The sequence below is a fragment of the Fukomys damarensis genome, unplaced genomic scaffold (assembly GCF_012274545.1).
Source record: "Fukomys damarensis isolate Sample0158 unplaced genomic scaffold, DMR_v1.0_HiC HiC_scaffold_32, whole genome shotgun sequence".
NCBI classification, from domain to species: Eukaryota; Metazoa; Chordata; class Mammalia; order Rodentia; family Bathyergidae; genus Fukomys; species Fukomys damarensis.
This window is the reverse complement of record NW_022900944.1, coordinates 21,536,361-21,549,010: the sequence shown is the minus strand read 5'-3', so window position 1 is coordinate 21,549,010 and position 12,650 is coordinate 21,536,361. Positions and strand designations below refer to the sequence as shown.

Below are 12,650 nucleotides of genomic sequence, written 5' to 3'. Positions count from 1 at the left end.
AGAGCCTCTTATGTGCCCAGTACTGTAATCGGTGCTGAAGTTACAAAAATGAATAACATCAGTTCTACCCAGAAAGAACTCAGACTGGTGTGGAAAAGCATTGCGATGGCTTCACAACTCTTCAAAGTTACTAAAATATAGTGAATGGTACAATTTATTTAAAAACTTTGAATTGTATGGGCATATAAATTATATTTTTAAATTGCTTCAAATAAAACCAGATGCAATTCCTTGGTACTACCCAACACGAGGGTAAGGTGGGTATAATTCAGCAAATTTGAGGGAAGGTTCAACCACGAATAAAGACTGAGCTGAAATTCACAAAAAAAGTTACCTGGTAACTTGGTGCATGATACTTCAAGCAGAGGGGACAGACTGAACCAAGCCACAGGGGTGAGAAACCGTGTGTGTGTGTGTGTGTGTGTGTGTGTTAGGTAGGGGGAGCCCAGAGGGAGCCTTTAGAGATGACCAGTCATTGGGGAGGTTTACTTAAACTGGGAAGAGATATAATCCGTGATCAGATTTGTCTTCGATAAACCACACCGACAGTTGTGACGTGATAGAAAGGACATTCAGGATTTTTCCCCCCAGAATAACCTAAGCATGGGACTCAAAGCTGCCATTCTAAAACTAGATGTGTGACATAAATATCTAGTATTTTATTTTTATTCAGCTGACCCTCATGGCAGTGTTGGGATGAGGATGTAAAGAATAACGTAAGATTAAAGTTTTATAAAACTACTGTTGATTTTTACACTGAGGCAAGAAAAAGATAGGGAGCAGGACACCCTCCCCTCTGCTCGTTTGGAAGCCTTCTGAATACTTCTGCATGATTAAAAAAAAAGAGGAAAGGAATAAAACAAATTACAGTGTCTTCAACAAGGTCGCCTTGCCGGAACCAAGGCTCTATGGGTCGCTGGCAGCACGGAGAGCTCACAGTGACGCCGCCACGCCTATTTTCGTGAAGCCAATCTTGGACCCTGCCCGGTTCCTCTTGCACCTTCTAAACCCTTCCCCTTTTACCAATCCCGGAGCGGAACCTTTTTTAAATTCTTCCCAGTTGAAACACGGGACAAATTTCGTCAACACAATCCGGAATGGCCAACATGGCGGCGGCCGTCAGATACCTCGGCAGAGGTAAGGCAGAGGCTTGTCTTGAGTGTAAATTGTTCTGGCTCTGAGTTCTGGTGCAGCAGAGTGCCAGCCAGAGTCGGCTAGGCACAGGTCATCTTTAGGTGCTCGAAATGCGTCCTGCTTTGTGGTTACAGGCTCTCTGGAAGGTCATCATTTTTTAAGAGCGACCTTTTGGAGGTTTGACTCCTTTCTTCATAGCCGATCTTTCGAGGATATAGTGGGAAATGGGTTGCCTTGACTTTTCCCGCCACCCGTGGGGAAAGCAAGAACAAGATAGACCTGGGTGTGTGGGCGTGGGAGCGGCAGAGTTTTATACGTGCATAGAATTCAAGTAAGAGAAAGGTTGTGTATTTAAATGGGTTATGTCTGTAAACTTTGTCAGTTTTAAAGGTGCTTATTGGTGCTTTCTGCAGGGGATTCCAGTTTCTCAATTTAGTAAACGTTTATCAGTCAGAGGCAAATTCTGTAGTTCTTGGTAGCAGCTTTTTAGGAATGAATGAAGCCCACTGGGTAGCTCTTACACCCAGTGGGTCTTCCCATTATCCACATCCAGAACTATGGCAAACTAAACAGTGGACTAATTTAGTAAGCACACATCCTTGATCCCAGCTTCATACACTCGAGATCCAGCCACCTCTGAAAATCCCCACCTGTGACCACATGATGCTTTGGGGGGGACATCTAGACACATAACACCCCTTTATAGTTTATGTAGCAAGACTTGTGTTTTCTTCTAAAAATCTAGTGTCACTCCTAAAATATCTTTCAGTGGTTAACCTTCAAGCAGTTCTATTTTAGGACACCTTCAGTCAAACTGCATGAAATAAATACATAGAAATATAAGTGAGTGGGATAATTACACAAAGACATGACCAAAAAATCGTGTGATTATACAAACACCCATCTTGAAGAATCAAAAATTATTTTTTCAGTTTTGTTTTTTTGAGTTATAGTCTTGCTGTGTAGTTTAGGTTGATCTTGACCTTGCTGTGTAGCCCAGGCTTGCCTTAAACTCTGGATCCTCTTGCCTAAGCCTCCTGAGTACTGGGACTCCAGGCACATAACACCATAACCAGCCAGTCAAATATTTTGATAAGCATGATTATGTGGGAGTTCAGGTGGACTCTTATTGCTGTTTGCTGTTTTGTTCTCTGGATAGTGTCCAAAGCACAGTGTATTTGACTGGATTTCTGCAGTGGCATTCGTATACATTTTTGTAGGTGCCTTTCTTAGTGGTCTGTTCAGTATTAGCTCTACCTTTTCCTAATCCTGGTTAAAAAAAAAATGCTTATAGCAGGGACCAGAAAGTACTGTCTGTCAAGAGCTGAGTAGTAAATACCTTAGCTTTTTTTTGGTACTGGGAATCAAACTCAGGACTAGGCAGATGCAGCATCACTGAGCAACATGCCTGATCCTGTAAATGCCTTAGCTTTATAAGCCATAGATCTCTATTTTTTTAAAAAAATGTATTAGTATGTTTGCAGTACATAATGATGACATTCCTTATGAGATTTGGTACATGTGAATAACATATCTTAATTCTCTTTTCATCCCCTCCCTTCTCACTCTCTTCCCCTTTGCTCTATCTCTTGGTCCCTTTCCCCTTTGCAAAAGATCTCCATCTCCCCATTATCTCTCTTTTATTTTGCTCTGTATTTAACATTATAGTCTCAAGGTATATCCATTTTCCTACGAATGAATCAAGTTTATTCTTTATGGTAGAGGAATACTCCCTTGTGTATAAATACTGTACCACACTTTTTTTATTCATCTGTTAGTGGACATATATTGTAGCTACTGATCTCTACCATTGTAGCACAGAAGGAGCTATGGATAAAAATGGAAAGCAAGAGCGAGCCATGTCCAATAAAACTTTATTACAAACACATGCGCATGCACACACACAGACACACACTGCCCCCTTCTATGTATTATAATGGATAATATTTCAAGCAGTTTGAATCCAGTTTTTGCTCTGATTTGTTCATCATTCAACAGGTATTTATTGGGTGTCCTTTTGCCAAACACTGGGCTAACTGTTAGGGATACAGTGGTTAACAAGTTGTCCTCATTTCCTGCCTGTGGCGTTTAGCATCTATTGAGGAATAAACGTTGAATGGATAGTTCTTTTATTATAAATGAATGCCCTCTCTAAGCGCTGAGAAAGAAAAGTAGAAAGTCCTATAAGAGTGAATGAGAGACCAAATCTACGGTGGATCTTCAGGGAAGATTGTTCTGAAGATTTAATGTTTTAAGTAGAGTCCCTGAAAGATGGCTGGATTACTGGGAATTAGCCATGTGAAGGGAGAATGTCACAGGTGGGAGGAAGATTGCATATGAAAATTGTGAGATGGTGAAAGAGTAGGGTGTGTTCAGGTAACTAAAAGGAAGTAAGTGCATTTGAAGCATGGTGAGTATGAGGGAGAATGGAGTTAGATGGAACTCACTAGATAGGTTAGAAGTAGCTCAAGGAATACTTTAGTAAGAACTTGCTTTTTTCAAAGAACTTGGTTAAGCCATCCAAGTGATAGAAGGACACGAGGAAATGTTCATTTAAACACATTCCTGCCAGCTTGAACTACTGATGCTGCGTGCATAACTGTCCATTGGATGGTTTGTACTGCTTGTACTACTGTGTTCATGCATGACTGTATCATGTTGATGGTCATGCATGTAGCAGCAGTGGTTTAGACGCCTGGCAGTGAGACATATGAATTACAGCCCCTTTGTGAATGTGTTGAAAGTGATCCTTCTTACTAATCTGAGGCAGTTAAGAAATGGAGAGGACCAAAAGCAGAAGACAGAACAGTTGGAAGTTGTTGCAGTAATCCAGGTGGTAGGTAATGGAGGTCTAGTCTGGTGGTTGTAGAGGCAAAGACCAAATGGATAAGATCTAGAGGGTGAAGATTATAGTCAGTTGAGAAGGCAGTTTAGGACTGATGCCCAAGGAATGCTAAACTCTGTATCAACTAAAAGAATAAACTAACAGCCTGGTGTGGTGGTGCATGCCTGTAATCTCAGCACTCCGGAGGCTGAGGCAGGAGGATCTCCATGAGTTCGAGACCAGCCTGAGCTACATAGTGAATTCCAAGTCAGTCTCAACTATGCAGTGAGACCCTGTCTCAACCCCCCCAAAACAAAACAAACCAAAACAAAAAAAACCCCCAAACAAACAAAAAAACCAAAACAAAACTAAAAAAAGAATATTCTAACAAAAGATCTGGAGGATTTTCTATCTCCTTACCCCAGGGTGGAGATGGGAGAGACTTTAGAGAATGAATACAGATTCAGGTAGGTTCATAAGTAGTTGAGGAAGTTTTGAGGACATTTTCTTTGAAGTAGCAACTAAAGTTATTTGCCAGGAGAGAATGAGGTAGACACATTGACTACAGAGGGATTGAAAATACAGGTATCATGGTCTGATAGCACTCCTTAAATGGTGGTATTTTTGTAATTTGGTTTCTCTTGGTCTGTGGCAGTTTGGTATATTTTTGTTGAAATTATAATTTCTGTTTGTCATGACTGGGGATTCTAAATGGTGGTTCTGCTGCTTGCTTTTTTTTTTTTTTTTTTTGCTCAACATTATGTTTGTGAAACTCACTTATATTGCAGCATTTATTTTTACAGTTCTATAGCTTTCTTTTACGGAAGTACACTACAAAGCATTTATCTACTCTATTGTAGATGAATGTTTGAGTTCTCTGTAGCTTTGCTATGACAGTGTTATAATCATTCTTGCGTAAGTCTCTTATTGCATGGGTGTAAAGGGTGTACGTGGCTAGAAATAGGATTGCTGTATCATTGGGATGTACATGCTCAGCTTCACTGGGTAGCGTTTTCCAAAGTGATTTCCAGTTCATACTCTTATCCGTGTAGATAATTGCCCTCACTTAGCATGTTAGTTTTGCACTATGGTGTATTCTTAATTTGGTTGCAGACTGTAACAGACCTACTGATCATCATTTAAGTTGCACTGATGTAAGATATTTGTTTTAAATTTATATTTTCCTAGTTACTAATGAGGTTATGTATCTTTTCATTTAGAAGCCTCTTTATTTCTTGTGTTCATTTTTTTCAGTTAGTTTAATATTAAAGATACTAATCTTTTGTCAATTACATGTTACCAACATATCCTACCAGTTTTTGACTGACTTTTTCACCTTTACAGTATATTTGATAAAGAGAACTTTTACACTAATGCAGCCACATTTTGGTTAGTTGTTATTTTGGTCTTGTTTGTGAAATCATTCCTTTCCCAAGGATCATAAAGTTATTTTCCAGATATTTTCCTATGTGCTGAAAGTCTTTCGGTTTTACCATTCACATGTAAGCCTTTACTCTTTCTATATTTGAGTAAGCATGGCTTACTTTTTTGTACAGTGATTTGCAGTGATATCTTTCTTATTTTATTTTTGTCCATATATGCATGGGTCTGCTGCTGAGCCATTTGTGGCTTTATCTGTCTATATTTGTGTTACTACCAAAGTATCTTAATTATTATAACATTACAAGTCTTGCAGGAAGGCAAGTCCCCACTTTCTTCTCTTCTTCAGAAATACTGTACAACTCTATGAAAGTGTGATCTGTTAAGAAATGAATAAATAAAATGTAAATTATTAAACATTTCAGGGGTACATATACATATTCCCTAACAATAGAGCTAACATATGCTGTTGACTCTGAACTAGATGAAGTTAAAAATAAATGATCAGGGCCAGGAGTTTAGCTCAGTGGTTCTGCTGCCGGCCTCACAAGGGCAAGGACCTGAGTTCAATCCCCGGTACCAAAAAGTAAAAGTTAAAAATAATAAATAAATAAATACATAAATACATAAATGAACACAGGAAATCTTTCAAATATCATATGTGTTTTTCTAGTTTCTAGAAGTTTGGTTTGCATTATACATTTTAAAGAATGTTTGAGAATCAAACATACACACACACACACAATCACAAGATAAAATTTTTTTGAAAATACTGGTTTTTAGAATGTAAAATTTATGAATATAATGATGATTTTATGTTTTTCCTTTCAAGCCTTGACACGTAACCAAAGACATAGCCTTTCCAGGATGATTCATCAGACATCTCTTTATCCTTGTTCTGTAAATATTCAGGTGCCTAGTAGACATTTTGCTACTCCTGCTACAAAGTAAGTATTTTGTTTTAATTGTTATTTCATTTGTTGATTAAGTTTTTGATTAAGAAATATGCTTAGGTCCCTAAACAGAGTTATACTGTTTTAAAAACTTATCATCTCTGCTTCTTTGGCCTCATAGTCCTAAAGAAAAGATAAGACTTATTATAATAATATTTAACATTTATCAAACACTGACATTCAGTAACAAATCTAAATCCCACGGTAACCCTATGAGGAAGCTATTATTGTCATGCTTATTTTATAGAGAAGAAAATCAAAGCTTGAAGATAGGTTGCATGACTAGCCCAAGGTCAGAGAACTAGTACATGCTGCAGCAAGAATTTAAACCAAGGGTTTTGGTTCCAGAACATAGGCTTTTTCAAGTATGCTTTCACTGTCTTTTTAGAACAGAATCCACTGTTCGAATTAATGAACTTTAATGAAGGTGTACTGTGTGTGTGTGTGTGTGTGTGTGTGTGTGTGTAGTTCTTTTTGTTCTTTAAGTTACATTCTTTCCTCTTACATGTTTTTTAATAATTATTACAGGATTACCAGTACTGAGATTATATAGTTGAATTTTAGATTTGCATTATATACATATATATATTTGTGTGTATACACACACACATATATTGTTTTATGTAGTTTGGACATGTAGAAACATAAATAAAATCTGTTCTCCCAACTGGTTTTGAATTGAATGAAACTAGAACTCTGTCTTTCTCCATTGATAACTGCCAGTACCTTGTTAAATTGAATGACTGACTGTATGATAGTCTAATGGCATTATTATATTGCTTCTTGCTGAGGCAAGGGACTGAAAGGCAGATTTTTGGCTAAATTCTCAACCTCCCATCTTGTATCATCTGGCTATAGGGCAGGCACTAATTGTTTATCTCCCCAAGTGGCTGTGTTGTTAACTAAGTGTAGAAACAGATAGTTAATGTTATTTTTCCGAGTGTCTTTTTCCTTTTTGTGAGACAGAGTCTTGCTATATAGTTCAGGTTGGCCTTTGAATCCCTATGTAGCCCAGACTGGCCTTGAACTCCTGGCAGTCTTGATGCCTCAGCCTCCTGAGTGCTGGGATTACAGGTGTGTGCTACCATATCTGTCATCTTTGTCCTTAGTGTCACCATTTTTGAAGGTGAAAAGTAGCTCTGAGATAATTATAGTAGTAAGACCCTGAGAAGCTGTCAAAATTTATAGAATGTTTTCTGTGTGCTAACCACTATCCTAAGCATACTGTATGTATTGTATTCATTTAATCTTCGTAACAGTTCTATGAAACACAGATACTATTATAAACATTTTCAGATGGAATGGAAGCTCACAGAATAAATCACATGTCCAGAATGTGTTGAGGGAGGATTACAGCCTAGAATGACTCCAAAGCAATCATTCTTCATGGTTAGTAAAAATGATGAAATTATTGGCTTTGGAGGGTATGTCTGAAAAGCAGAGTTCACTCTATCAAATCTTACTTTTTGACAAAATTTGATACAACCCAAGCTTTTGATTGTGGGGTACACAGAATGAAAACTAACGTGGAAAGTTTTTGAGAAACGTATAAATTTCCAGTTGCTTAATATATTCTTGTTCCTATAAAATTAATTGATTATCTAGGAACTTTGCCATAATAGTTTCTTTTACTTGGCCTGCTTCCTTGAGCACTGTGTGATATGGTAGTGATACAAAGATAAACGAGGCACATGTTCTGGTCCTCTACCCTTAACAAATTCATGATGAACTGATAACATAAACAATTGCTTCTTTAAAATTATTTAATTATTTAAAATAATTTATTAACTCTGAGTAGATGTTCATGGTAAGCAATTAAAAATGAAGGCTATGTAGCGAAAAGCAATTCATCTTCCTATTGCCCTTTAGTTGTGATGATCTATGCATTTATAAATACATAGCTATGCTTTTTGTGTAAGTGGTAGTTCTTTTTTATATAAGTAGTATTGTACTATAATCCTGTTTTTCATCTTGCTTTTTAAATGATATATCTTGGAAGTAATTTCATGGAGTTGTTTAGTCATTTTAACTGTGTAATATTTAATTATGCAAGTATATCATACCTTATAAGTATTTCCCTATTGATATATATTTATTGTTTCGATCTTTTGCTATTACAAACAATCCTTCAGTGACTGATCAGTCACAATCAAGTATCTTGTCAAATGTAATGAACATATTTTGTAGTATTATCTCTGAGAAATAGAATTGGGTCAAATGATGTATCCATTTATAATATTGATAGGTAATACCAAATTTCCTTCATATGGAGTTTGTCAGTTTAGAACTTCACCAGCAAGTTTTATTGGAATGCCTATTTCCACATGTTTAGTATAGTGAGTGTTTTTTTAATCTTTGCCAGTTTCATAGGGGATAAAAGGTATTTTTGTTATTATCATTATTTATTTATTTTTGGTGGTACCAGGGATTGAACGTGGAACCTTGCAATTTGCAAGGCAGGTGGCGGTGGCACCACTGAGCTAAATCCCCGGCCCCATTATGGTTTTAATTTATATTTATTACTAATGAAGTTGTACAGTGGTACCTTGGTTCATGAATTTAATCTGTTCCACCATTCTGGAAAAGATGGCCACATTCTTGTTCCTGTGGGAAATATGGCTGCAGTTGTATTCATCACCCAGTGCAGAGCTGACAAACAAGAACAAAATTTTGCCAAACTCTTTGGTTTGTGAACCAAATTGTTCATCATTTATTTTTTTCTTTACTGTGAATTTTCTTTTCATGTTCCACATTTTTTGTTGTTGATGAATTGGAGTTCTTTGTATAAAATGATTCAGCACTGATCTGAGATGCAACTCCAGTTTAATATTTTAACGGTCAGAGGAATAGACAAAGTACTATGGAATTTTATATGAAAGGTCAATTAATTCCTCCTGTGGAGCGTAGGGCAAGAAGTGTTTGAACTGCATCTTGAAAGACAGAGTTTTGCAGGGGAACTGGGAGAAAGGCATGGAAGTAGATGATATGGATGTAAATACAATCTGGTATGGCTTTAAGGTAGGATAAATAGGTAGGAAAGTAGCCTGAAAGGAGTCTACGTTGAGTGTGAATATTGCCTTGGTTCTGTTTGTTTGTTTGTTTTTTGCTTTTTTCCTGGTACCGGGGATCAAACTCAGAACCTTGTACTTGGGAGTCAGGCATGGTGCCAATGATCTAAATGCCCAGCCCCTGGGTTCTGTTTTGTTGTTGAGATGTTGGAGGATTACTGGTTGTACCAGCTGTCTCTTCTCAGCAGTGAGTAAAGAGTGACCAGTTCTCCATGTTGCTAACAGCCTTGGATATCAATTTTTATTTGTGTTTTTAAAAATATATTTCTAATTTGTGTCTTTTACCCAGGCTTCTAGTGGGCTGATTTGTCTTTTTTTCTTTCTGCTTTGTGCACTTACCTGTTTATTACATATATTGATTATCTTAAGAATATTTTATCTTTGTTATTTTTGTTAACTCCATAGAAATATTTTGTCTTCTCTAAGTATTATTGCCATACAATTTAAAAAATGCTTTTCACTAGTCTAAAAAGCATGGCATAAAAATAGGCATACTTCCCCATAATTGTGAAGCTTTATAAGCGGATACATTTTCTCATGTCTGCCAGTGAGAGTTATTCAGTAGCTTGATGAGAATCATAGCATTCATACTTTCAGTTGTAATCTTTATTTTGTAATGGTCTAAACACACTGTAACACACTAAAAACAGTTTTGTGGCTAGTTTCTTTTTTGTTTTATTAGGATCTGAGGGAAGGCAGAGGGGTCTGTGCTCCCATCTCCTGTCATTCTGGATCTCCCTGCCCCCCCATGTATGTGCCAGCATATACCCTTTATTTGCCAGTAGCAGATGCTGATTTATAAGAGCTACTGGGTGATCAGAGTCTTGGTTTGTTTCTTTCCTGACAGTGGGTTCTTTTCTTTGTTTCTTGGAATGCTTAATAGTATCTTATGTAGAGCAGTAGGGACTGAAGTAAACAGTTTTTAAGCCTGTAAATGGGCATGCTCTTCAGGTGTTGAATAAATCTAATTGGGCTGAGCTGGGTTTTAATTTTGTGGTTGCTATGGTTACCACCAACCCTCAAATGTAGCCCGGTTACTGAGTGTTCAGGGTGGAGGCTGGGTCGCTGGAGGCTTTTTTTCTGTTCCTGCTCCAGCTTTGTTTTCTGCTTTCCTTACACCTGGATGAGTGGGGGTCTGCTTTCTCTTGGCCCTCCGGGAGCAGTAGGCTGCTGTTTCTTCTTATTCAGTGCTGCTGGGCTGTGATGGGTGGCGGGGGGGCCGGGGGGCTTTCTCGGTGGTCTATGTCCAGTCTTAGTCTTTCAGTAGGCCCACTGCAGCTGTATGTGGGCCCAGGGTTTCTGCAGCATTTCTACCCCTCCTCTCCTTGGTCTGTATCTGCTGTAGGTCTTGAGGGCATTTCCTGGCTCTTTCCCAGCTGTATGGGTATAGGATCCTGCACTCACTTGCTTCTAAGGGTAGGATTTTTTGAAGTTTTTTTTTTTTTTTTTTTTTTTTTTCTTTCATCCTCCCAGACATAATGGATATTTACCTGGGCTTTTCTACCCACCTGTACCATGTGGGAAGGCTTTCCAGTCTCCAGCTCTGTTCCTGGGAGCTCCTGCGGAGGTGTGTGGAAAGGGCTTTTGAGCTGAAAGTAAATGTCCCAGTGTTTGCATCTGCCAGAGGGCTTATCATGTGATGATTGCCCTAACATCTTTCTTACCCGCTTGCCTTTCTCTTTGCTCTGCCACAGTAGAGACCATGGTGTAGATAATGGGGGTGTGGGGGCCAACTCTCCCTGCCTTTTAGGCTACTTGGTTGCCTGCCATAGCAGATCCCTGATCTTAGCTTTGTGATAGGTTCAAGAGATGGTTTTATGCAGCTCTTTCTTCTTGTTAACATTCTTTCCAGCTTTTTACATTTTAAGTGGAAGCAGAACTTCTGTGTTTGGTTTAAAGGGTAATGAATAACCCAGTATCATAGATGTTAATGAATTCATTTCACTAATATGCCCTAGGCATTTTCTCTTTAGTTCAGTTTAATTTTAGAGGTTGTATTCCCCCCCCCCCCCAATTCCTTAAGGTAAAGGATTCTTCAGCCTTGGGAGAACTTGGATTGGTCTCTCTGGTCACAGATTTTTCAAAGTCTTGAAGTAAATTTCATTATAGTACTATTGTTTTTCTTATTTTATTGAGTCTGACCATGGAATTATTTTTTCTTTCATGTTTTTGGAGTTAGGGAACAGATGAGACAGGGAGAAAGTTATTAACTGAGTTTAGTTTCTTATTACTCATATAATCTGTGTGGTTTAATTACCTAGGTAACTGCAGCCAAATTCTCTTCTGATTCAGGTTGCCAGGTGATTTTCTGCCACCTTACCAAAAAATTGTTCTAATATAATTTATTTCATTCTGAAAATCATGAGATTTAAGCCTTTCAGAGAGGGGCTTACCTACTTGCATAAACAATGAAAGTTCTTCTGAATGATTCTTACAAATAAAGTTAGACATTTTTTGGGAAGGCTGTGGACAACAGGCAGTGGATGTGTGAGATTAATTATTTTAAAGAGTTAGACTTCAGGTTTTAAATGCATCCCCCTTCCTTTTTTGTCTGGAATCAAACCTAGAGCCTTGTGCCTGCTAGGCAAGCTCTCTGCCACTGAGCTACATCCACAGCTCCAGTGTGTTTTCCTGAGTCTTAGTTGATCTTTGTTCTAATGATATACTTTATTTTGTTTTTTATAAAAACAATATTATACCTGAACTTTAAAATTTTTTACTGTGCCACCTCAGATATTTTGGGAAACAGAGTCCAAAGTACAAATAAACTAATTGCTATATAAGTATTAGTCTCATTATGTATCAGACTCTTTTTGGGTTTTGTAATTTATTCATTTAAAAATTCATTATTTCAGCCTCTGGAGATTTCATATTAGTTGCAGATTAAATGTACGGGCTTAACCATGGCGAAAAATTTAGTAGTGAAATCAGCATTTCTGTAAAGTAAGTCTACAAGCTACAACTAGGACCTGCCATTTATTTTAAATAGGAGTCTTTATACTCAAAACAGCCTTTCATTTCTCCTTCTATTGGCTTCACTGTTCCTTTAAAATATAAGGTAAAAATGTGGTTTCTCTACTTTGGAAGAGGTCAGGGTTTTGTGGAATACTTCAAGGTAGCTGTTGAGACATGTTAATATCTGTCTACTTGGGTAAGTGCACAGACTTGTCCTCAGTCCAAAAGGACATCTGCACCCCATTAAGGAGATTGCCACTAATTGCTATCCTGTTGAGTTGCTTAGGGTTTACTGAGTGCTAAAAATTAGACTAAAATATACATATATATTAATAT

At 37.7% G+C, this 12,650-nt stretch overlaps 1 protein-coding gene across 2 annotated transcripts in view; it reads left to right on the top strand.

Moving 5' to 3' along the window:
• Positions 1-814: 814 nt before the first annotated feature.
• The window catches only part of Mrpl1 (mitochondrial ribosomal protein L1), a 75,386-nt gene continuing 63,550 nt past the window's right edge, over positions 815-12,650 (top strand). Inside the window, exons 1-2 of one of the 2 annotated variants that reach the window (XM_010628368.2) lie at positions 1,048-1,137; positions 6,171-6,285. In XM_010628368.2, the coding sequence (XP_010626670.1) occupies positions 1,098-1,137; positions 6,171-6,285 (155 nt within the window). In that variant the 5' untranslated portion in view covers positions 1,048-1,097. Of the gene's footprint in view, positions 1,138-6,170; positions 6,286-12,650 lie in introns of both variants that reach the window. The other variant, XM_033757966.1, reaches the window with a different exon arrangement.